General features: G+C 45.7%; 1 protein-coding gene across 6 annotated transcripts in view; it reads left to right on the top strand.

The window, feature by feature from the left end:
• Window positions 1-8,329, top strand: part of BCL6 (BCL6 transcription repressor) — a 72,752-nt gene extending 64,423 nt beyond the window's left edge. For 4 of the 6 annotated variants that reach the window (XM_083739468.1, XM_083739465.1, XM_083739467.1 and 1 more), the window contains 4 exons: window positions 918-1,085; window positions 3,203-3,357; window positions 5,138-5,275; window positions 6,792-8,329. In XM_083739468.1, the coding sequence (XP_083595594.1) occupies window positions 918-1,085; window positions 3,203-3,357; window positions 5,138-5,275; window positions 6,792-6,935 (605 nt within the window). In that variant the 3' untranslated portion in view covers window positions 6,936-8,329. The remainder of the gene's footprint in view (window positions 1-917; window positions 1,086-3,202; window positions 3,358-5,137; window positions 5,276-6,791) is intronic. The other 2 variants (XM_083739469.1, XM_083739470.1) reach the window with 2 other exon arrangements.
• Window positions 8,330-26,870: the final 18,541 nt, after the last annotated feature.

Genomic DNA, 26,870 nt, shown 5'->3' with positions numbered 1-26,870 from the left:
TTCCCCCTCCCCAGAAACTGAGCTGGATCAGCTCTGGTACCAGTGCCAATGGGGCTTTATATTAATGGCAGAGTCTCCTAGCATTTGCCCCACTCTGCCATGCAATTTCGCCTCTGCCCTAGAGCATGCAGCAGCTGTTTATCTTACCCAATGCATCTGTAGTCCACCTTTTCCTTCTCCAAGGAGTGAAGTGAAGGACATGAGGCAGGAGTTGATAATGCAGGTGAGCTGCGCACAGGTGAGCTGCAAGCAAGCTGCCAGCCAGCTCTGTGGAGGCTCCTTTTATTGACACAATATGCAAACCCAGGCAGATACATTTTGGGCTGCGACCTTTGCACATCTTCCAGTCCCGAGATCGTGGGGTGGTACAAAGCTATTCTGGCACCTGTTTCCACCGCGTCATTTTCCCCTTGCACAGTGTGTGATGAAGGAGACAAAGGTCTCAGAGACAAAGGTCACAGACTACTGAGACCGCAAAAAGTTAGACAGAGGGCAAGATGTTCAGACAGCTGTGGCCTTATCTGTGAGGGGGAGTGTGCTCCGCACCCAGCGATCATTCCTACAGAGGAGCTCGAGGTGGAGCACGTGGCTCCTGCCTCCCCCCTTTAAACCCCACAACGACAACCCTACGAGGTAGGCTAGGCTCAGAGAAGGCAGTGACTGGCCCCAAAAGTCAAACCCAGTGAGTTCATGGGGATTCAAACCCAAGTCTGGCACAAGCACTAGGCCACGTTGGCTCTGGCGGACGAGGATTTCCAGCAAGGAGGAATTGAGGGTCCCACTGGATCTTCCCGTCCCCCAAGCAGCAATACTGGCACAAGCTAGCCCCCGTATGTGTGTGTTTGTGTGTGCTTAGCTGTTGCGCTTAGCTTCCTCTGACTCCCGGCCGCCTCTTCCTCCTTCGGTTCCCCCGACAGAGAACGGAACCTTTTTCTGCAACGAGTGCCACTGCCGCTTTTCGGAAGAGGCGTCGCTGAAGAGACACTCCCTCCAAATGCACAGCGACAAGCCCTACAAGTGTGACCGTTGCCAGGCCTCCTTCCGCTACAAAGGGAACCTTGCCAGCCATAAAACTGTGCACACAGGTACGGCGCTTCCGGGCCGCCACAGGGGCAGGGGAGAGGTCTGTCGGGATGGTGGACGGTCAGGCTGAGGGAGCCATGCGGCCTGGGGCCGTGGAACTGCAGGATTGCCGGGTTGGAAGGGGCCTCGAGCGGTCATCTAGTCTGACCCCCTGCAGTGCAGGGATCCCGGACAGACGGCCCTCTGAGCTCTGTTTAAAAGTTTCCGGCGAAGGAGGGTCCACCACCCTCCGAGGTCATACGATCACGGAACCGTAGAGCTGGAAGAGATCCCTTGCAACACGGTAATCGCAGCTAAAGAACCCCTGACAGTTGCCCACCCAAGCTCTGCTTGAAAACCTCAAATGAATCATTGAAGGGCTCCCCAAGGGACATATGGTCCAACCCCCTGCAATGCAGGGATCTCAGCTGTAGTATCCCTGGCAGATGGCCGCCCAACTTCTGCTAAAGCACCTCCAAGAAACAAGAGTCCACCAGCTCCTCAAGGAGTCCGTTCCACCTTCCATTTCCCCCCGTATGTCTGGCTGAAATGAAACTAAACCCCCAAAACCTTCAGTGAGGACCAAAAGTGGGAGAACCGGTGCAGGAATGGGAACCTCCAGATTAATGGGGGGCCACAATTCCCGCCTTCCCTGACCAGTGTCTGAGGACGGTGGGAATTTGTGTCCCTGCACAGTGTTGAGGTGCCCTTTTTCGAGGGACAAAGCTGTTTCTGTTTGTAAAGCACTTTGTGATCTGTGGCAGCGGAAGGATCTGAGACAGGCAGTATCATCGAGTTAAGGGAGCGAGCTTTGAGCCAGGGAGTCAGCAGTTCAAATGACCTCGCCTTGGTCATGGACTCTCTGGCTGGCCTTTGCAACCTCCGCTCCTCATCTGTAAAATGGGGGCAAACCCTTATCCGGTTCTGGGGGAAATCATGAGGGGTGCTCACATGTAATGTTTTAACGAGTATGCAACCTGGGTACGCAAAAAGCTGAGCTGTATCCTTGTAGAGTTATTCACATGTAACGTGGAAAAAAGTGTGCGCAGTCTAAGTATCTGTATGCTGTAGGTTTGGTTGTGCTGGATGCAGGTAAATAATAATAATAATAATAATAATAATAATAATAATAATAATAATAATAATAATAATTATTTATTATTTATACCCCACCCATCTGGCTGGGTTTCCCCGGCAACCCTGGACGGCTTCCAACAAAATATTAAAATACAACAGTCCATCAAACATTAAAAGCTTCCCTAAACAGGGCTGCCTTCAGATGTCTTCTAAAAGTCTGGTAGTTGTTGTTCTCTTTGACATCTGGTGGGAGGGCGTTCCACAGGGAGGGCGCCACCACCGAGAAGGCCCTCTGCCTGTAACTTGGCTTCTTGCAGTGAGGGAACTGCCAAAAGGCCCTTGGCGCTGGACCTCAGTGTCCAGACAGAACGTTGGGGGTGGAGACAGAGGAAGTCACTCAGGCGCCGGGGGCAACGCACCCAGAGGCAGGGCGAACCACCCATAGGGGCAGGGCACACCGTGGGGCCTCCAGAGTCTGCATGCCTCCTCCCAGTCATCCACCCTACAGCTGGGGGGGGGGAGAGAGAGTGGGTGGACCGTTTGGGCAGCGCGGAGCCTGCGTGCACCCAAGCCACCGCGTCTCTCCCAGGAGGATGTCAAGGAAATAAACAGCTATCTGACTTTTAGAAGACATCTGAAGGCATCCCTGTTTAGGGAAGTTTTTAATGTTTGATGTTTTATTGTGCTTTTAATATTCTGTTGGGAGCTGCCCAGAGTGGCTGGGGAAACCCAGCCAGGTGGGCGGGGTATAAATAATAAATTATTATATTATTAAGGTCCCATGGCATCTCCAGGCAGGGCTAGGAGATGCTGCCAGCCCGTGTAGACAATACTGAGCTGCAGGGGGCAATGGTGTGGCTCCTTATAAGGCAACTTCCTATGGCTTTCCTATCCGTGTGGGTCCTTGGCGCTGAGAGTTTTGAAGGTGAGGGGGCACCCTAGTTGCCCAGGCCCCATTCCTTACCCAAAGGAGCGCCCTCCCTTCTAGGCGGGCCACACGCACTTTCATAGAAGCACCTTCTCTTTTTTTCTTTCTTTTGCTTCATACCGCGACACTAAACAGGCTCCGTTCTGTTTGTCGAGACAGGCGAGAAGCCGTATCGCTGCAGCATCTGCGGGGCCCAGTTCAACCGGCCGGCCAACCTGAAGACCCACACGCGGATCCACTCGGGAGAGAAGCCCTACAAGTGCGAGACCTGCGGGGCGAGGTTTGTCCAGGTGGGTAGCTGGTAGGCGGAGGATTTGGCCGTATTAGCAGAACTTGAGCGATACTTGTAAACACAACCAATACCGCTTGTGGAGTAGACGGGAACAATATTAAAGAATATAAAACTTTGCAGAAAAAACAACAGTATAAACAGTACAATGAGAATGATTGGAAGACTTGTTTTGTCAGAAGTCTTTTTTATTTAAGTATTACAGTGGTACCTCTAGATACGAACGGGATCCGTTCCGGAGACCCGTTCACATCTAGAAGCAAACGTAACTAGCGACGGCATGTCTGCGCAAGCGCGCGTCGCTTTTCGCCGCTTCTGCGCATGCGCGTGATGTCATTTTGAGTGTCTGCGCATGCGCAAGCGGTGAAACCCAGAAGTAATGCGCTCCATGACTGTAATTAGGAAGATTAAGGGTTTTTTTTATGCACACAAATCTGCTTTTTCTTCTTTCTTTTTTCCTGTATTTTCTTTTTTCTTAATTCTTTTTTCTTTAATTTTCTTTTTGTAGTATGAGATTGTAAATTCTTTCTATATGTGTGTAATTTAAATTAATAAAGATTATTTAAAGAGCGAGAGAGAGAGAATTTGGCCCTTCTGGAACCCCTTTGCCAGCACCAAAGGGGATCTTTCTTTTGTGTGTTTTAAATTTTGTAATATAATCTTTATTGCATTTATAAAATTTACAAAGAAAGAGAAAAAATTCAGCCTTACACCCACGTATATTAAAAAAAAAAGAAAATACATTAAAGGAAATTATAAAAAGAAAAAGATATTTGTCAAATACACAAAATTCTTTAAGGAGTACAAACCATAATTTGAATATTCTATACACAAAATCCATAGAAAGAAGTTACCTTCATATTTCTTCTTTCCTCCCCTCCCCTTACAGTCACATTCTTTCTGTTCCCCAAAACTGACTTGAGCCCCTTATATGTTTATTGACTTCCCTCTATCTCTTTGTGGCTTCAGCACTTCTCTTACATTTAAGTAATCTCTATTCAGTTATAAAAAGAAAATTCCCTTATTCCTCTGAAGTTAATCTAGGCACACAACCAAGTATCATTACTGGAATCTTATTTTGTCAAGTAGCTTTTAAAACAATCCCATTCTTTTTTTTTATTAGTAATTTCAACATCACATTTTATCAAAAAACATATCATCCTTAAATTCTCCCCCTCTGTTTGTCCCCTCCACCTCCCCAAAAACATAACCCACTCCCCCCCCCCCCGACTTCTCTCCACTCCTCTCTCTGGTTTGTCAATGTTATTTTCTGCATGTTACAAAAATGTACAGATACTTAATTTACTGTATTTTTCGCTCTATAAGATGCACCAGACCACAAGACGCACCTAGTTTTTGGAGGAGGAAAACAAGAAAAAAATATTCTGAATCCCAGAAGCCAGAACAGCAAGAGGGATTGATCCAGAACAGCAAGAGTGATCCCTCTTGTTGTTCTGGCTTCTGGGATAGCTGCGCAGCCTGCATTCGCTCCATAAGACGCACACACATTTCCCCTTACTTTTTAGGAGGGGAAAAGTAAGTCTTATAGAGCAAAAAATATGGTATCTATCTAAATGTTATCAATAAAAAGTTTGTGAATGTTTATTCAAAGCCTGCCAAGGAGTGCAGTTCCTTTTGTTGTTTCTTTGTAAAGGGTTCCCATTTTAAAAAGCAATTCCATTCTTTTTTTAACCTTGATTTCTTATTAATTCTGTTTCATTTGACGACCCAAATGAACTTGTGGGAACCGCCCCTCTTGACACCTGTATTCCTTTCGCCAGGTAGCACACCTGAGAGCTCATGTGCTGATACACACCGGCGAGAAGCCCTACCCGTGCGAAATCTGTGGGACCCGATTCCGGCATCTGCAGACCCTCAAGAGTCACCTGCGAATCCACACTGGGGAAAAGCCCTACCATGTACGTTGCGGCGTCTGAATGCCCCGTGGCTGGAGATTCCTGCATTGCAGGGGGTTAGACTAGATTTCCCACGGGGTCCCTTCCAATTCTACAATTCTAGAATCTTGTAAGTCAGGCTTCGCCAAGCTGGTGCTCTCCCCCAGCAGCTAGCAGTGGCCAAAAACCTGGATGGCTTTAAAAGTCGTGGTTTTATTACCGTATTTTTCGCTCTATAAGATGCACCAGACCACAAGACGCACCTAGTTTTTGGAGGAGGGAAACAAGAGGGGGGGAATTCTGAATCTCAGAAGCCAGAACAGCAAGAGGGATCGCTGTGCAGCGAAAGCAGCAATCCCTCTTGCTGTTCTGGCTTCTGGGATAGCTGCGCAGCCTGCATTCGCTCCATAAGACGTACACACATTTCCCCTTACTTTTTAGGAGGGAAAAAGTGAGTCTTATAGAGCAAAAAATACAGTAATTCTCAGGCCACAGGCCATTCATGTGTAAGATGAATAGGTACAGCGCAGAAACCCGCAATATAAAATACTGTATAAAATCACATTTCTACTTAGAAGTATGCATCTTAAAAATACTGCGTAAATCACAGGTAACGTAGATAAAACTTACATATCGAAAGCACTAAATTTAATACAGAGAAAAAGCATTGCTTATTGAAAGGTAAAAAGGGACCCCTGACCGTTAGGTCCAGTCGTGGCCGACTCTGGGGTTGTGGCGCTCATTTCGCTTTACTGGTCGAGGGAGTCAGCGTACAGCTTCTGGGTCATGTGGCCAGCATGACTAAGCCGCTTCTGGTGAACCAGAGCAGTGCACGGAAACGCTGTTTACCTTTACCTATTAATCTACTTGCACTTTGACGTGCTTTCGAACTGCTAGGTTGGCAGGAGCAGGGACCGAGCAATGGGAGCTCACCCCATCGCATGGATTCGAACCGCCGACCTTCTGATTGGCAAGCCCAAGAGGCTCAGTGTTTTAGACCAGGCATCCCCAACCTGCATCCCTCCAGAAGCTTTGGCCTACAACTCCCATGATCCCTAGCTAACAAGACCAGTGGTCAGGGATGATGGGAATTGTAGTCCAAAACATCTGGAGGGCCGAAGGTTGGGGATGCCTGGTTTAGACCACAGCGCCACTCTATTCTGTCTTGGCCAGACCACATTTGGAATACTGTGTCCAGTTCTGGGCATCAGAATGCTCTGTGCATGCGCAGAAGCGGTCTTCAGGTTGCGGAAACCTCAGGAAACCTGCTTGTATAAATATTCATTTAAGCATTCCCATTGCTACTGAATTATAATTTTTGGTTTATGCCTTATTAAATCCGTCCGTTTTGCTAACTCCAGGTACTCACACAGTTTACTTAACCATTCCCCTTTTGTTGGGATATAATTTCCTTTCCAATGACTGGCTACCAACAGCTGCTGCTGTTGCATACAGAATGACCAGACAAGACAATTTATCCCTGTTGTTCTTAGAGCCCTGACTTGATGCCTTTTCGCTTTTTCTACTCCCCTCCCTCCAGTGTGAAAAGTGCAACCTGCACTTCCGCCACAAAAGCCAGCTGCGCCTGCACTTGCGCCAGAAGCACGGCGCCATCACCAACACCAAGGTGCAGTACCGCGTCTCGACAGTGGAAGGCGCCGCCGAGCTCCCGAAGGCTTGCTGAAGGAATGACCTGTTTCTTGGGATAAGAGGGTCTGGCTTAGGAGGAGGAGGAAGAGCAGTGGGGCGATGTCCAAAGGAAACTTGTAACACTTTAGGGGGGGACGGGACAAAAACTTTATTATTCTTTATTGTCACACAATGGAGTGCCTCTCGAAGCCCGGAGTGCAGTTGCAAAGGAGCAAGAGCGGAATGGTATAATGACACGGGTTTTACATTTCCTTTTTGTTTTTTCCTGCTTCCCAGTTATGTGAATTTTCAAAAAAGTATATATATATATCTATATATCTCTCTCTCTCTCTATATATATATATATAGTCAGATTGACATTTTGTGTGTATGTGTGTGCATGTGTGCGTGTGTGTTTACGTGCAAGAGAGTTTGGGTTTTGGAGCTGGGGGGGAAGAACCCCTGTCTTTTAAAAGTCTGCGCTGCAAAAGGCCTGATCCTTTCGCAGCCGGGAGACGAGGAATGTAGATTGTTTCATGGGAACAAATTGTTATTTCTTTTTTTTTTCTTTTTTTTGCAAATGAAATTGTGTGTTTTTTAACGAAAGAGTGGGGGCGGCGGGCGGGGAGATTGTATATGCTATCAGAGTGGAGAGGGCTTTAACTTTTTAACCAAAGGTGATGGAATCTATGGCAGAGTTGTAAATATATGAATATATATATATATAAATATATAAAAAATATAAACCTTTAAAAAAGAGATATTAAATGCATACACACACACACACACACACACACACACATATACATATATATATATATATATATGCATTAAAGTCTCCTGCTAGACCTCTGCAGGCAGATGGCTGATCCGGGAGTCTTTATTGTGACAAAGCACTTAACAAGATATTTTAAAAGTATTGCATCTGTATTAGTGAGAAAATATTTTGTCTAAGAGCATTGAGTGTGTATTTGTATTTTTTGCAAGTGAAGGTTTACAATTTACAAAAAAAAGAGTGTGTATTAAACCAACAAAGCTGCAGAAGGAATTTAAAATAATTTAAAAAACCTAATTTTGTGTTCTGTTCTCCTTCTTCCTTTCTTTCCTTTCCCCCAGTCTGTATATATGTACAATGTTCGTTTGGGGTTTTATTTTTATTTCGCTCTTTTTTTTTGCGTTTTCTCACAGTGCCTTTCTTTTCGACTAAATTAGAGCCCAGTTTTGAGGTACGGTGTCGCTATAAAGGGGGTCGTTGCAGACTCTTGATGGAGAATGTCAGGTGTTGTTTTTTTTTTTAAGATAATAATAATTTGGTCTCATTTTATACACTTGTGTTACAATCAGTCAATCTCGGGTGACAGGGTTTGGGGGTGTGTCAAACTGCATTAATGCGTTCTGTAAAATATAGCTGTACAAATTCAAAAATAAAACGGCAGAAAGCAACCATGAGCAAGGCTGTGTGGTGTCTTTCTTTCCCTTCCTACCTGCCCCAGCAGTTGTTTCTTGAGAAGGCATCCCTTTGTGCCAGTTCAAGGTCCAATGCAGCCTTCCTCAACCTGGTACCCTTCTGGTCCCCAGAATTCAAAGTCTCACCCATTCCCAGCCAGCAAGACCATTCTCCTTTGGCCTCTCATGTTGCCCTGAGGCTGATGGGAAGTGGAGGATGCAGGGACAAGTCTTGGAACTGATTCCTCCTAACCCATCGGTAGGCAAGCTAAGGCCCGGGGGCCGGATCTGGTCCAATCGCCTTCTCAATCCAGCCCGCAGACGGTCCGGTAATCAGCGTGTTTTTACATGAGTAGAATGTGTCCTTTTATTTAAAATGCACCTCTGGGTTATTTGTGGGGCATAGGAATTTGTTCATTCCCCCCCCCAATATAGTCTGGCCCCCCACAAGGTCTGAGGGACAGTGGACCGGCCCCCTACTGAAAAAGTTTGCTGACCCCTGTCCTAACCTGACCGAGTGGGTTTTGGTGTATCCACACGTATCAGTCAAATGCTATCTCACAGATGACAAAAGTTGTAACTTCAAGATGACAGAGTGACCTTGCTTCCCTTCCCCTCTGAATACCAAGGCATAGTCAGCTGAACCATACAGAAATAAAAAACAGTCCACATGTATTAATTTGTGAAATCCTCTCTTCACGAGCAACTTCTCACCCCCTGGTAAGAAGGTTAACCACTTCCAGAGGGGCTGGAGCTCTGTTCATCTCTCACAGGAAACACAACAAAGAATCTTGTGGCATCCTAAAGACTAACAAATTTATTATAGGTTAAGCCAATGGTTTCTAAACTTTTTCACCCTCCCCCCTACAAGTTCCATATATTCCTCCCCAGTGGCTCCTACCCTGTAAAAAGCATTATTCAGAATAGTGGTTTGCACAAACCACTAAGGAAGATAATGACTTAATAAAATTCAAAGTAGTTGCAACTTCACTGAAAACTGGTCGCTTCATCTGCCCCAACTGCAACAAAATATGTCTCTCCTGTATTGGTCTCTACAGCCACAGGTTTGACTTCACCCTTCAAGGCGCATTTCCCACTGTCTCCTGAGACAGACAGATGTCAACAAGTACAGTCGTACCTCAGAAGTCGAACAGAATCCGTTCCGGAAGTCTGTTTGACATCCGAAATGTTCAGAAACCAAGGCACAGCTTCCGATTGGTTTCTGAATGTGCAGGGGCACCGGAAACAATAGAAGAAGCCACACCGGACGTTCGGCTCCCAAAAAAAGTTCGAAAACCAGAACACTCACTTCCAGTTTTCAAGAGTTCGGGAGCTGGAACATTTGACTCCCAAGGGATTTGGGAGCCGAGGTACAACTGTAAAATTATTTAGTTTAATGAATTCAGAGAGCCAGTGTGGTGTAGTGATTAAGAGTGGTAGACTCGTAATCTGGGGAAAAGGGTTGGGGTCTCCGCTCCTCCACATGCAGCTGCTGGGTGACCTTGGACTAGTCACGCTTCTCTGAAGTCTCTCAGCCCCACTCACCCCACAGAGTGTTTGTTGTGGGGGAGGAAGGGAAAGGAGAACGTTAGCCGCTTTGAGACTCCTGAAGGGGAGTGAAAGGCGGGATATCAAATCCAAACTCTTCAAATCCAAACTCTTCTTCAACGGAATTAATGAACTTGATCCAGTGATAGCAGTTTTCCAAAGTCCGATAGCCATTTATACCTTTATCTTCCAACAGCTGTGGCCGCTTGGCTCTTAGCACCTCCCCTAGGTAACCCTCACTGTCACCTTTGGAAACCACCAATTTAAGATTTGGGGACAACAGCATGAACACAGCTGATGAAGTGGAAACTTATAGTCTGTGAAAACTTATAGCATAATCATATAGATGGATGATAGATATAGTAATTTTTTATTAATTTTCCACATTTTTAACATCCTCACAATATTCATTTTTCATCTCCACTTAATAGGTTCTTTTGAACCTTTGAACTCCCTCCACCCCTCCATGGCTTCTTTCTTTATTCCCTCATTAACTGCATCTTTTACGTTTTCCAAATCATTATATAAATCATCAGTAAAATACAGTAGACTTTCACATTACCAAGTACCTTCACATTCCCGCCAGTGTCTTTACATTTTTACAGTGATCTTTTAAATAAGGCACGCTTTTGTTCCGGTCCTTTTCAAATGCTTGATCTTCCTGGTTTCAGATCTTTCCCGTCAGTTTCGCCATCTCCACATAGCCCATCAGTTTTGCTTGCCACTCCTCTTTCGATATACCAAGAAAAAAGCACACCAAGAACTCAAGCCAGATAGGGCCCTGTTTCGATCTATTCACCTTCATCAGCTGGAATTATCAAATATTACATGAAAATACATTTAAATTCTAAATTATCATAAATTATAAAACAGTCATAAATTATAAAGCAGTATTATATAACATTTGGTTCCTTAACTAATTTTTAAAGGGTCATGTAAGTTTGAAGAATTTGTGTGGATATATCCTCTTATTTTCTACTTTTCTCAGAGATAACAACTGAAAATAATCCATATTAATGAATCACATGTGTTTTGTAAACTAAGAAAATCTTTAATAAAAATACATTAAAAAAAAAAAGTTGGCGAGCCCTGCTATGTTGCTCCCAAAGCCTCAGAATCGTACGTCACACTGGAAACTACACAGATTTACACCAGGCAGCAAAACGTGAGTTTTTTCTGGGTCGAAGGGAAGCTTATAGTTTGACGATAATTATTCCCAATTTATTTTCTGAGAGGCAAGGGGCATTTCAGCTGCAATATCCACCAAAGCAAAGTGGCCCAGTTATTTGTCTACCCTCCAGTCGACAGTCAGATCCCTTCACACACAGCAACCATGGTGAATATACTGGAACGTTGAAAAACATCCAGTGTGGTAGAGTGGGAAGAGCATCAGACTAAGACCAGGGAGACCCGGGTTCAAATCTCCACTCACAGATTCATAGAATCCTAGATTGGTAGAGTTGGAAGCTTGCCAGATGACTTTTAGCCCCTGCCCCCCTCTCTCAGCCCACCTCACAGGGTTGTTGTGATGACAACATGTGTGTGGAAAAGAACCATGTACTTTATACCACTCCTCTGAGGATGGATGGAGTGGTATCTAATCATTTTGGTAAAATGGCCACAGTGCTTTTTGGAGCCCTTCTCCTCAAAAGCAGCTTGCGGCAATATTTCAAGCCCCAGCAGTATTGCAAAATAAAACTGTCCAAAGTCCGTTTCAGGGGCCTAATCCAGCCAGCCCTCACGCATGTTCACTTCATCATATCTGGCCCTCTTTGAAAAAAGTTTGGGCACCCTTGAGCTAATCAAACACCACTGACAGCAAGAATGACAATTTCCACTACAACCACAAGGTGGCAGATTGAGGCAAGATTTAAGTATCATGTGAACATTAAATATGTTTTGGGGGGGTAACTTTACTTCCATGGGGAAGTAAAGTTTTGGGGGGGTAACTTTACTTCCATGGGCAGTCAACTAACTAGACCCACTGAAATTAATGAACATTACCACGCATTTCAATGAGTCTACTCAGAGTCTTCTTTCTTTTTTGGTGATCTCTCGTAGCTGAGTAAGATGGTACTCATCTTGCCCCAACTTACATCCTTTTGCATGGTGCTTCACTACTCTTCTTCGGCGATCCCTCGTAGCCAAGTAAGATTGTCTTCCATAAACACTCCATCCAGGAATAAATATTGAACCACCTTAAAGCTCTAGGGCTGCATTTTGAGCTCTGCCTTGAATAATTTTGCAGTTGTTCAAACCAGAAGCTCCCTGAGTGATATTGAGCCAGTCACAGCCTTTCAGCTTAACCTGCCTCGCCAGGTTGTTGTGAAGATGGCATGGAGACGAGGTGGGTGGGGAAGAACCAGGAGCTCCTTGTAGGATATCTCTTTGGCGGTCACTTGTAGCTGAGTAAGATTGTCTTCCATAAACACAGTTTTAGCAGTGAGTCCGTAAGTGACTGTGGAGGCCAATTCTGGATCCACACGTCCTTCCACAGTGGGGACATAGGTTTCTGGGCAGGAGTTGATCACGGTGTGGATTTGCCAAGCGTGCCTTCTTCTTAGCATGTTTCTCCCTTGCCTCCTGAGTTTGAGCGTAATGCTGGTGGTCAACAAAAGAGGTTTAAAGACTGTCTCAAGGCAAATCTTTAAAATGTAGTATAAACACCGACAACTGGGAAACACTGGCCTGCGAGCGCTCCAGTTGGAGAACAGCCTTGACCAAAGGTGTCATGGGCTTTGAAGACACTCGAACTCAGGACGCAAGGGAGAAACGTGCTAAGAGGAAGGCATGTTTGGCAAATCCACATCGTGATCAACTCCCACCCGGAAACCAATGTCCCCACTGTGGAAGGACATGTGGATCCAGAATTGGCCTCCTCATTTACTTACGGACTCGCTGTTAAGACCGTGTTTATGGAAGACAATCTTACTCAGCTACAAGGGATCGCTAAAGAAAAAGAAGAAGATACGTTTTACACAGCGCTTTTACATTACATTCCAACAGGTCGCAAAGATCAAATTCTTGCAACTGCAGAGCAAGTATTATGTGGCGCCCGTGACAATGCCAGTTCTGCAACAGTAGCAGCAAATCCATATAGGAGACAATTATGGTGCCAAAGCAGCCTGTTAAAGTCACTCTAATGTTCAACTCAAAAAAAATTAGGATATAAAAAAAGGTTGAATGCTATAGAGCCTGATACCCAGTGGAGGGCAGAGGAGTACCTGATTTCTCCAACATCAAACAAGAGCTGTTTAGCTCGAAGAATCTCCATCTCTTCTTAATATTTCTGCACTGCACCGAATATTCAGTAGGACACCAGACATCCAAGCACCCCAGATTTGGAATGGCACCTATTTTGCTCTCAAAGATGGTCCAGGTGATTTGGCCAGGATATGAAGCGCAGACAAGTGATGGGCAGAACAATCTAGCGATATGAAACAGAAGGGCAGGGAAGATTACCCAGAAACATAAACTTGAAATAAATAAATAAAAACCAAAAGTTTAGGAAGGGTTGTCATCTTTACAGCGGCAAGTCTGCTGAGAGGGGACAAATTAAGGGGCTCCTGAGAATTTAAGTAAGAATTGGTAAGTCTAATTGCTGGAGTAAAAAAGGTAAAGGTAAAGGACTCCTGGACGGTTAAGTCCAGTCAAAGGCAACTATGGGGTTGCAGCGCTCATCTTGCTTTCAGGCCAAGGGAGCCGGCGTTTGTCCACAGACAGCTTTCTGGGTCATGTGGCCAGCAGGACTAAACCACTTCTAGCACAACGGAACACAATGGTGGAAACCAGAGCACACAGAAACACTGTTTACCTTCCCACCGCAGCAGTACCTATTTATCTACTCGCACTGGTGTGCTTTTGAACTGCTAGCTTGGCAGGAGCTGGGACAGAGCAATGGGAGCTCACTTCATAGTGAGGATTCGAACCACCAACCTTCCGATAGGCAAGCCCAAGAGGCTCAGTGGTTTAGACCACAGCACCACCTGCGTCCCCTAATTGCTGGAGTACTGCTCAGCTGAAATGATTTGTGCAAATTTCTGGGAATCCATAGCCCTCGACAGAGAACAGAGCCAGGACATATCTGAAGGGCCTGGCGTGCTCTGGTCCATGGGGTCACGAAGAGTCGGACACGACTGAAGGACTAAACAACAACAACAGCCTGGAGAAGAAAAGAGAGATGGATGATATCACAGCCATCTTCAAATATCCAAAGGGTTGTCACTTGGAAGAGGGAACAGATTTCTTTACTTCTGCCCCAGAGGGTAGGACCTGGACCAATGGCTTCAAGTTACAAGAGATTTGGAGATTTCAAAGCAGAGTTTGGGTGGCCATCTGTCATGGATGCTTTGGTTGAGATTCCTTCATCACAAGGGGGTTGGACTGTATGGGTCTTGGGATCCCTCCAAACTCTACTATTCTGTGATTTTTGGTGGGGCCCATAAGAGCCTATGCCCAATTAAAAGGTAAAGGGACCCCTGACCATTAGGTCCAGTCATGACCGACTCTGGGGTTGCGGCGCTCATCTCGCTTTATTGGCCGAGGGAGCCGGCATACAGCTTCCGGGTCATGTGGCCAGCATGACTAAGCCGCTTCTGGCGAACCAGAGTAGCGCACGGAAACGCCATTTACCTTCCCGCCGGAGCGGTACCTATTTATCTACTTGCACTTTGACGTGCTTTCGAACTGCTAGGTCGGCAGGAGCAGGGACCGAGCAACAGGAGCTCACTCCGTGACGGGGATTCAAACTGCCTACCTTCCGATCGGCAAGTCCTAGGCTCTGTGTTTTAACCCACAGCGCCACCCGTGTCCCTATACCCAATTGGTACCAGTAATAAACTGGTAGAGTGAACACACACTACTTAGATGAGTCCTTTCCAGACATTTTCAGAACAGCAGCCAGGAACGTAAAACATAAATTTAGGGGAAATGTGCCATAATCCATGTGATAAAGCATGTGGTGATTTTAATTTTGGGGAGGCAGGGGATTTAGCATTTGCTACAGAAATCGAGGTGTCGTGGAGTTTTCACAGCTTCAGACAAACAGCAATTAGATATTTCCAGCCCTTGCACAATTTTTGAGCTTCAGACCAGAGATCAAAGGGGAGAGCCGTGTGTGTTGTCCCACTTTGGGTGATCATTAATCCCCTCCGCTTCCCCATCCATGTCAACAGGGAGGAAAACATTGCATTTTGAAAACACTAATGAGCCTGGGTAACATTTTCCTAACAATGAAGTAAAATCCTTTAAAAATGCTAAATTAAAAGAAAGAAAGTGACGCCTATCGTCTCCCTCGCTTGCTTTGTGTTTATTATGCGCAACGCTGAAATCTCATATCGAGGAGACCACCCTCCTCCTTAACTTGTGACCAACAGAGTCTGGATTCCAGACACAACTTCAACTGTTCACTTTCCTCCAGGAGGGCCAGAGGCTGAGCGTCCCCTTGTCCCCAGGTGTGTATGTGTTGGAACAGAATAAAATGGAAATAAAAAGTGAATTAAAAAATAAAAGAATAAAGGAAAGACTAAGTATCAATCTCTATCTATCTATCTAGCTATCTAGCTATCTATCTAGCTATCTATCTAGCTATCTATCCCCCTTCATGGATCACTGCCTTGCCGTGGCGAAGGGGCTTGAAGAACTCAGAGAAGCTATGAACTATGCTGAGCAGGGCACCCAAGATGAACAGGTCATAGTGGAGAGTTTTGACCAAATGTGATCCACCTGGAGGAGGAACCGGCAAGCCACTCCAGTATCCCTGCCAAGAAAACTCCATGGACAAAGACAACAGGCATATAAAAGATATGACGCTGGAAGATGAGCCCCTCAGGTCAGAAGGCGTCCAACATGCTACTGGGGAAGAGCGGAGGGCAAGTACAAGTAGATCCAGAGCTGATGAAGCGGCTGGGCCAAAGCCGAAAGGACGCTCAGTTGCGGATATGCCTGGAAGCGAAAGGAAAGTCCAATGCTGTAAAGAAAAATATTGCATAGGAACCTGGAATGTAAGAACCATGAACCTGGGTAAGTTGGAGGTGGTCAAAAATGAGATGGCAAGAATAAATATTGACATTCTGGGCATCAGTGAACTAAAATGGACGGGAATGGGTGAATTCAGTTCGGATGACCATCATATCTACTACTGTGGGCAAGAAACCCGTAAAAGAAATGGAGTGGCCCTCATAGTCAACAAAAGAGTGGCGAAAGCTGTACTGGGATGCAATCTCAAAAATGATAGAATGATCTCGATACGAATCCAAGGCAGACCTTTTAACATCACAGTAATCCAAGTTTATGCACCAACTACTTGTGCTGAAGAAACTGAAATTGACCAATTCTATGAAGACTTACAAGACCTTATAGAAGTGACACCAAAGAAGGATGTTCTTCTCATTATAGGGGATTGGAATGCTAAAGTAGGGAGTCAAGAGATAAAAGGAACAACTGGCAAGTTTGGCCTTGGAGATCAAAACGAAGCAGGGCAAAGGCTAATAGAGTTCTGTCAAGAGAACAAGCTGGTCATCACAAACACGCTTTTCCAACAACACAAGAGACGACTCTACACATGGACATCACCAGATGGGCAGCATCGAAATCAGATTGATTATATTCTCTGCAGCCAAAGATGGAGAAGCTCTATACAGTCAGCAAAAACAAGACCTGGAGCTGACTGTGGCTCAGATCATCAGCTTCTTATAGCAAAATTCAAGCTTAAACTGAAGAAAGTAGGAAAAACCCCTGGGCCGGTAAGATACAATCTAAGTCAAATCCCTTATGAATACACAGTGGAAGTGAGGAACAGGTTTAAGGATTTAGATTTGGTGGACAGAATGCCTATGGATGGAGGCTCGTAACTATGGATGGAGGCTCGTAACATTATACAGGAGGCAGCAACGAAAACCATCCCAATGAAAAGGAAATGCAAGAAAGCAAAGTGGCTGTCCAATGAGGCCTTACAAATAGCGGGGGAGAGAAGGCAAGCAAAATGCGAGGGAGATAGTGAAAGATACAGGAAATTGAATGCAGATTTCCAAAGAATAGCAAGGAGAGACAAGAAGACCTTCTTAAACGAGCAATGCAAAGAAATAGAGGAAAGCAATAGAATGGGAAGAACCAGAGATCTGTTCAAGAAAATTGGAGATATGAAAGGAACATTTCATACAAAGATTTCCATAATAAAAGACAAAAGTGGAAAGGACCTAACAGAAGCAGAAGACATCAAGAAGAGGTGGCAAGAATACACAGAGGAATTATACCAGAAAGAAATGGATGTCTCGTATACCCCAGGTAGTGTGGTTGCTGACCTTGAGCCAGACATCCTGGAAAGTGAAGTCAAATGGGCCTTAGAAAGCACTGCAAATAACAAGGCCAGTGGAAGTGATGGTATTCCAGCTGAACTATTTAAAATTTTAAAAGATGATGCTGTTAAGGTGCTACACTCAATATGCCAGCAAGTTTGGAAAACTCAGCAGTGGCCAGAAGATTGGAGAAGATCAGTCTACATCCCAATCCCAAAGAAGGGCAGTGCCAAAGAATGCTCCAACTACCGCACAATTGCACTCATTTCACACGCTAGCAAGGTTATGCTTAAAATTCTACAAGGAAGGCTCAAGCAGTATGTGGACCGAGAACTCCCAGAAGTGCAAGCTGGATTTAGAAGAGGCAGAGGAACCAGAGACCAAATTGCAAACATGCACTGGATTATGGAGAAAGCTAGAGAGTTCCAGAAAGACATCTACTTCTGCTTCATTGACTATGCAAAAGCCTTTGACTGTGTCGACCACGGCAAACTATGGCAAGTTCTTAAAGAAATGGGAGTGCCAGACCACCTCATCTGTCTCCTGAGAAATCTCTATGTGGGACAAGAAGCTACAGTTAGAACTGGATATGGAACAACTGATTGGTTCAAAATTGGGAAAGGAGTACGACAAGGCTGTATTTTGTCTCCCTGCTTATTTAACTTATATGCAGAATTCATCATGCGAAAGGCTGGGCTGGATGAATCCCTAGCCGGAATTAAGATTGCCGGAAGAAATATCAACAACCTCAGATATGCAGATGACACAACCTTGATGGCAGAAAGTGAGGAGGAATTAAATAACCTTTTAATGAGGGTGAAAGAGGAGAGCGCAAAATATGGTCTGAAGCTCAACATCAAAAAAACGAAGATCATGGCCACTGGTCCCATCACCTCCTGGCAAATAGAAGGGGAAGAAATGGAGGTAGTGAGAGATTTTACTTTCTTGGGCTCAATGATCACTGCAGATGGTGACAGCAGCCACGAAATTAAAAGACGCCTGCTTCTTGGGAGAAGGGCAATGACAGGCCTAGACAGCATCTTGAGAAGTAGAGACATCACCTTGCCAACAAAGGTTCGTATAGTTAAAGCTATGGTTTTCCCAGTAGTGATGTATGGAAGTGAGAGCTGGACCATAAAGAAGGCTGATCGCCGAAGAATTGATGCTTTTGAATTATGGTGCTGGAGGAGACTCTTGAGAGTCCCATGGACTGCAAGAAGATCAAACCTCTCCATACTGAAGGAAATCAACCCTGAGTGCTCACTGGAAGGACAGATTGTGAAGCTGAGGCTCCAGTACTTTGGCCACCTCATGAGAAGAGAAGACTCCCTGGAGAAGACCCTGATGTTGGGAAAGATGGAGGGCACAAGGAGAAGGGGACGGCAGAGGACGAGATGGTTGGATAGTGTTTTCGAGGTTACCAGCATGAGTTTGACCAAACTGCGGGAGGCAGTGGAGGACAGAGGTGCCTGGCGTTCTCTGGTCCATGGGGTCACGAAGAGTCGGACACGACTAAACGACTAAACAACAACATCTATCTATCTATCTATCTATCTATCTATCTATCTATCTATCTATCTATCTATATCTATCATCTATCTATTTATATCTATCTATCATCATCTATCTATCTATCTATCTATCTATCTATCTATCTATCATCTAACTATCTATCTGTGTGTGTGTGTGTGTGTGTGTGAAAACAACTAAATTCCATATTTGCTTGTCTAGTATATAGACATATATGGGTGGCGCTGGCTCCGGGCTGCTGAGACTGCTACTGCCCCTGCCACTGCCATGGGGGAACGGGGGACGCCCGGCGTGTCAACTGGGGGAACCGCTGACACACTCACCCCATGACCCAAATTGAGCTGGGAGCAAGAGCGCCCAGCCACCCGGCTGACTTCCCAGTGGCGTTCTGGGGCCAGGAAAACCCCTGAGTGGATGCAGGGAGAAGGAGGAGAGGAGAAGGAGAAGGAAGAGAGAGAAAGAGGAAGGAGAAAAAAGAGGAGAGCCCCAACCTTGCCGTGCCGCCGCTGCCACCGCTGAGGAAAAGAGGTAGGAGAGCACTGGGAGGGCAAGGGCATGTGGCCAAGCCCAGGCCTGACCCAAGCCTACTCCATGGCAGCTAGCTCTCCAAGAGAACAGGGCAGGGCCAGGAAGGCTGACCGACAGAGGAGACCACAGAAGAGAAGATATTACTTCTTTTAAACAAAAAACCTTTTAAAAAATAACTTTTCTCTCTCTTTTTTTTAAAAGTATCCCCGGATTCTTTGAGAAAAATCTGGTAACCTTCCTCAAGACAGAGCCCTGTTTTCCCAAATAGACAGTACATGTTTGACTCCATCCCACAAAATAGTGGCAGTCTGGAGTCATCCCTTTGTGTGAGCTTTACCTCTCCTTACCATTGTGAATTTATTTGGGACATTTACACCAAAACTTAGGTGTCCACTTAAAATGGGAGACATGTGTACGTCTAACAAAAACTTCAGTGCACAGAGTGGTTCCCAGGTTTCTTAGCGCAGGGTGAATTTTTGTGTCTGGGAACCTCTACATAGGTTCCTTCCTCATTTTCCTCCCAGTCTCCAGTAATTTAATTTACGCAACATCCAGGATCGTGCCCTGCTTTCTGTTTGCCTCAATGAATATTGATGCCGCATTTATCCTTAGTTAATATTCATTATGAAGAAGAAATCACATCTATTCACATTTAATTACATCCTCCGCAGTAAACAAATCAAGACCCATTAGAAAGAGTTCTTAGCCCACCCAAACAATCCACACTTGAAGAAAGATGACACTAAATTTTACATCCCACAAACAGGACTCAGCCAAAAAGGAAAAAAAAGAAAGGAAGCAGGATAAATTTGTGCTACTGAAACAAGGATTAATTGTAAAATTAATGGTAGCACAGAAGTTTGGAACGGCCGGGGGTTGGAAATTGAGCCTGGAATATTGTGTCTGGGCACCACAGTTCAAGAAGGATATTGATAAGCTGCAACAAGGCAAGCTCACCCACGAGGCAAGTTGAGGAGACCATCTTGGGTAACAGGATCCATGGGTGCAGAAGATCCTGGTGTAGATAATAATAATAATAATAATAATAATAATAATAATAATAATAATAATAATAATAAATTATTTATACCCCGCCCATCTGGCTGGGCCTCCCCAGCCACTCTGGGCGGCTTCCATAAAAACCAAAAATACAGTAAAATCACACGTTAAAAACTTCCCTGAACAGGGCTGCCTTAAGATGTCTTCTGAATGTCAGGTAGTTGTTTATTGCTTTGACATCTGCTGGAAGGGCGTTCCACAGGGTGGGCGCCACTACCGAGAAGGCCCTCTGCCTGGTTCCCTGTAGCTTTGCTTCTCGCAATGAGGGAACCGCCAGAAGGCCCTCGGCGCTGGACCTCAGCGTCCGGGCAGAATGATGGGGGTGGAGACGCTCCTTCAGGTATACTGGACCGAGGCCATTTAGGGCTTTAAAGGTCAGCACCAACACTTTGAATTGTGCTCGGAAACATACTGGGAGCCAATGTAGGTCTTTCAAGACTGGTGTTATATGGTCTCGGCGGCCGCTCCCAGTCACCAGTCTAGCTGCTGCATTCTGGATTAGTTGTAGTTTCCGAGTCACCTTCAAAGGTAGCCCCACGTAGAGTGCATTGCAGTAGTCCAAGCGGGAGATAACCAGAGCATGCACCACTCTGGCGAGACAGTCAGCGGGCAGGGAGAGTCTCAGCCTGCATACTAGATGGAGCTGGTAGACAGCTGCCCTGGACACAGAACTGACCTGTGCCTCCATGGACAGCTGTGAGTCCAGAATGACTCCCAGGCTGCGCACCTGGTCCTTCATGGGCACAGTTACTCCATTCAGGACCACGGAGTCCCCCACACCAGCCTGCCCCCTGCCCCCCAAAACTGTACTTCTGTCTTGTCAGGATTCAACCTCAATCCATTAGCCACCATCCATCCTCCAACTGCCTCCAGGCACTCCCAGGCTGCGCACCTGCTCCTTCAGGGGCACAGTTACCCCATTCAGGATCTTTAACCCACCCCTTTTGCTCGTGATTGAGATCTTCACTCACCCCTTCTTCCCTGGTGGGGATGTCATTTTGGTGTTTTGCCAGCGCAGAGGTGGAAACTGTGCAGAGGAGGGCGACCAAGGTGACCAAGGGTCTGGAAACCAAGCCTGATGAGCAACAGTCGAAGGAGCTGGGTATGTTTACAGCAGGGAGGGTGAGGGCCCTCTTCTAATACCTGAAGGGCTGCCACGTGGAAGATGGAGGAAGCTTGTTTTCTGCTGCTCCAGAGGGTAGGACCAAAACCAATGGATTCAAATGACAAGAAAGGAGATTCCGACTAAATATTAAGAAAAACTTTCTGATAGTAAGAGCTGTTTGACAGTGGAATGGATCACCTCAGAAAGTAGCAGACTGTGCTGGGCCTGGGAGTAACCCGTGAAACGCGGTCCAGGACTGATCCAGAATCCGAAAGTTCCACGAGGAGTCAGTCCGACAGGGCCAAGGCCAGACACAAGGCAGGAAACCAGGCAAGGACAGGTGCAGGATCTCAGGCAGGATCAGGCAGGATCTGGCATACAGCAATGTTGCTCCAGAACCTGGGGCTAGGTCCGACAGCCTTTTATCTTTGTCGGGGTAGCGGCCAGTCCTGATCCCCTGGTGACTCACCTCCCTGTCTCACCCGAAGGCAAGCACTCCTCCTGTGAGTACTCAGGTCTCTCCTTCTCTCAGACCTCAGTCTCTGCAGCTCGGGAGACGTTGGTGGGTGACTAGACCCAGAAGCCGCCTCAGCCTCCCCTGACCCAACCGGTAGTGGAGCAGCTGTAAGTGATGGCCCAGCGGGAGGCAACGAGGTCATCCCCACATCTGGAGCCAGGGCAGGCTCAGGCCCCTGACTCGGCCCAGCTGGTGCTTGTTGCAGGGGAACCTGTGCAGACTGGGACCCTTCAGGATCAGGCCCCAGACTTGGTTCAGATGATGCCTGAAGCGAAGGATCTGGTGCAGACTGAAACTCCTCTGGTTCCGAGTCCGAACCTGAGGCCCAGGCCATCACACTGACTCTCCTTCCTTGGTGCTATTTCAACACAGGTTGGGTTGCCATCTGCCAGGGATTCCTTAGGTGTGATTCCTGCATGGTGGGGCTTGGACTAGATGACCCTTTGTGTCCCTTCAAGCTCTAGAATTCTATGATCCTACGAGTACAACCCAGGCCCAAATTGGTCCAAAATTGATGAGGCCTAGAGATTGTTAAGTATAATTGCTTAACTGAAGAATGCTAAAACTGGGGATTTTCCATGGCAGCAAACTTAGAGCCCTCTGAGCTTCCACTAGTTGATAGTGATGTCCTTTGCTCTTAATCTGAGTGTTTAACTTTAGATCATGTGATGAATGTATTCCACTGCAAATTCACCATCTTAGAGGGGTGTGTGTGACTGTTTTATTTGTTCCCAGGCTCTGTGGGAGAAGGATGCGAACATGAATCTCTCACAGGAGCTCACGGCCTTGGACTGCAATGTAAGCTAATGGATCCTGTGTGAGTGAGAGCTATGTTTGTCAGCTCTGATTAGAAGTTATTTTATTTCTCAGAAGATGAACCTATGTCTTGGTCAGGCATATTTCTTAAGGATTGTTTTGTTTCTATTTTGAAGAAGTTCTGGTAGTGAAGCTCCAAATAATGCTTATGGGTCTGGACAATGTTTTATTCCTAAAACAGTCAGTTTTTGTGCATCCAACTGCTTCATGCTGTGCAATATTAATATCTGCAATAGAGACATGTTAACCGTGTTTGTTGGCACACAAGATGGTGTTTCCTGCTTGGCAGGGGGTTGGACTCGATGGCCCTTGTGGTCTCTTCCAACTCTATGATACTATGATTCTATGAAGAGCCCTCCCAATCATTAGGGAAGCTTTTAATGTTTGACGGACTAATATTTTGTTGGAAGCCACCCAGAGTGGCTGGGGAAACCCAGCCAGATGGGTGGGGTATAAATAATAAATTATTATTATTATTATTATTATTATTATTATTATTATTAAGTCTAGGCATCTCAACGAAGTTCTCTGCAGTTCAGGGGGTTGGACTAAATGACCCTCGGGGTCCCTTCCAACTCTACAATTCTAAGTTTTGACTCTCCTTTGTGTCCAGATGTTTCCAAAACATTCAGTTTCCGTGTCATGAAATAAACACCGTCAGGTTTCCTTTATCAGTGGGACTCAAACTGATTTTCCGAATCTGCTTCTGCTCTTCCTTCTCCCCACCTCCCCTGCCGTTCACCTTTTCTTTCTTTTCTTAACTTTGACGAATTATCTGACCTGCATCATCAATTCATTATTCCCCTCTGCTGGACTTAATGCCCACACACATGTGAGGGAAGCCATAAAAGATTAAACTGACGTGGGCAGGGGAGGCCCAGACCTCAATGAAAAATTAACAGCCCTCTTGTCAGGAAAAGATATTGGCACATTCATAACGGATGAAGACTCCTCGGTTGGGAAGTGAATACATGTTGCTTCCTTCATCTGGCGGTTAACCTTTTCACACCCAGCCAGACAAGCAGCCTCTTCCTCTCCAGTCTGCCTTGCCAGCGCCCAAGAAGAAGAAGAAGAGTTTGGATTTGATATCCCGCTTTATCACTACCCGAAGGAGTCTCAAAGCGGCTAACATTCTCCTTTCCCTTCCTCCCCACAACAAACACTCTGTGAGGTGAGTGGGGCTGAGAGACTTCAGAGAAGCCTGACTAGCCCAGGGTCACCCAGCAGCTGCATGTGGACGAGCGGAGACGCGAACCCAGTTCCCCAGATTGTGAGTCCACTGCTCTTAACCACTACACCACACTGGTGGCACAAGGTGAGGGCACCCTCCTTTTCCTGGCTGTCCAGTAGAGTAAAATAACAGAATCTCCATCACCGCCCCCCCCCCAAGATAAGGGAGCTAACCAGTGCCCAGCTTCCCAACAGAATCTCTACTGCTGAACTGGGATTGGGGGTGATGGGGGTGGAATAGGGTTCAGTTTGCATCTGTGAACCGCCCTGAGACCTCTGGGTATTTTGTTGTTGTTGTTTAGTCGTTTGGTCGTGTTCGCCTCTTCGTGACCCCCTGGACCAGAGCATTCCAGGCACTCCTGTCTTCCACTGCCTCCCGCAGTTTGGTCAGACTCATGCTGGTAGCTTCGAGAACACTGTCCCACCATCTCATCCTCTGTCGTCCCCTTCTCCTTGTGCCCTCCATCTTTCCCAACCTCAGGGTCTTTTCCAGGGAGTCTTCTCTTCTCAGGAGGTGGCCAAAGCCTTGGAGTCTCAGCTTCAGGATCTGTCCTTCCAGGGAGCACTCAGGGCTGATTTCCTTCAGAATGGAGAGGTTTGATCTCCTTGCAGTCCATGGGACTCTCAAGAGTCTCCTCCAGCACCATAATTCATAATAATAATAATAATGGAGAGGTTTGATCTCCTTGCAGTCCATGGGACTCTCAAGAGTCTCCTCCAGCACCATAATTCATTATTATTATTATTATTATTATTATTATTATTATTATTATTATTATTTAAAGGCAACTCTACCTGACTCACAGTTTTCTGAGACAATACTTGAACCAAACCACAGCTGTCCTTCGAAATCCACACTGATTTCCTTCAGAATGGAGAGGTTTGATCTCCTTGCAGTCCATGGGACTCTCAAGAGTCTCCTCCAGCACCATAATTCATTATTATTATTATTATTATTATTATTATTATTATTATTATTATTATTTAAAGGCAACTCTACCTGACTCACAGTTTTCTGAGGCAATACTTGAACCAAACCACAGCTGTCCTTCGAAATCCACACTCCTTTGAATTTTGCAACATGGTTCTCCAGCCGTCATGTGTACAAAAAATGCATGCAGCTGGGGACAATGTACAGAAGAATGTATGCATTAATGAAAGCAACATAAAAATGCAGTATAAATTGGTCTGCAAAAATGTATCTCCTGGGGGAAGGAAATAATATTGTAGTCCACGTGAAAATTCACCAGCAACTTGGTGCTATTACTGTTGTTGTTGTGATTTTTAAATTATTTATCTATATCTATCTATCTATCTATCCTCTATTTATCATCTATCATCTATTTATCTATCATCTACATAGCTGTCAACGTTTCCCCCTTTTTAAGGGAAATTCCTTTATTCCGAATAGGATTCCTTGCAAGAAAAGGGAAAAGTTGACAGCTATGATCATCTATCTATCTATCATCTATCTATCTATCTATCTATCTATCTATCTATCTATCTATCTATCTATCTGATGCAGAAGCATGGAGGGCTTAAGATTGAAAAAATGAGAAACTAGGGGAACCCAAAAATTTCAGATTTTCCCATCCCTACTTTGAGAGCCATGAGATTTCCCCAAGGCTTTGCAAAGCTCAGAGAGCACAATCTAGATTGCGGTTTCTCAGTTGGCTATTTTGTGTGACATCTGAATGGCATCACACAACTAAGGGGGAGTGAGCTGTGCTATGGACAGCCCCCACACTGCAGCCTCCCTGCTCTTGATGTTCAGAATGTCTGATTTTGCAGAGACTAAAGTATTTCATTTAAACACACACACACACACACACACACACACACACACAGTCCCTGCATCTCTTTGAAATCCCTATTTTAAAAAATAAAAATAGGGTTGTGCATCCTTGCAATCTTCCCATCTCCTAGTAAAGATGGCAATATTTTTGCTGCATATTTTTTTTTAACAAAAGAGCAGTGATTTCACTTTTCACATCTTAAAGAACTCTTGCCACCTGCTGTTCTAACTGAATGCATACCTAAGACATTCTGTCTCTTTGTCATGATCTGAAAATGCATACAACTGAGGGCTCAACCACGCTTCCTCCTGTCTCATTGCTTTCCCCCGGGAAAAACTGCTCTTTAGTGCTCAATTGGAGTAAACAGCAATTCGGGTTTCCCCCAATTCCCATTAGTACTGATCTATCACTAAAGAGAGGGTTTGTGATTATGAATCATGGGGTAGGGAGAGTGTGTGTGTACAAATTCAACAGGGCTTCTTTTATTTTTTGGGTTGTTATTTTGTTAATGCTGTTAATATTCTTTCACAGGTTATGAATGCTACGGGTCCAAGGGCCAAGATGGTAGCTTCTGCATGTGCTGTAGAGAGAAGTGAGGGGCAGATGGAGCTCATCCTAACCTGGGAAGGGAGCCCATCTAGGAGAAGGAAAACTCTGATTCAAAACCTCCACTGCCTTAGGGGACATCTTTGGAAGAAGAAAACGACTCAGGAGTAAACCCTACACAAATCTGGAGTGGAGTCCCTAAGGCAGTTGGATGGTGCCTTGTACGCCTCCTTCCAGCAACTGCTGCAGCCCAGCTGGTGCCAAACATCTTGGATCATATCAGAGAGACTGAGAAGGAGGTCTTGTTGTCTGGGCAGACCAGGACCTCCAGACACACTGCCCAGGCTTGTATCCCAAGAATGTCACTTTGGTGCTGCTAATGAAGTCGTTATGGGATGCGGGTGGCACTGTGGGTTAAACCACAGAGCCTAGGGCTTGCCAATCAGAAGGTCGGCGGTTCGAATCCCTATGAGGGGGTGAGCTCCCGTTGCTCGGTCCCTGCTCCTGTCCACCTAGCAGTTTGAAAGGATGTCAAAGTGCAAGTAGATAAATAGGTACCGCTCTGGCGGGAAGG

Source organism: Podarcis gaigeae (assembly GCF_964106915.1).
Source record: "Podarcis gaigeae genome assembly, chromosome: 5".
Classification (NCBI taxonomy): domain Eukaryota; kingdom Metazoa; phylum Chordata; class Lepidosauria; order Squamata; family Lacertidae; genus Podarcis; species Podarcis gaigeae.
This window is presented reverse-complemented; position numbering and strand designations above follow the sequence as displayed.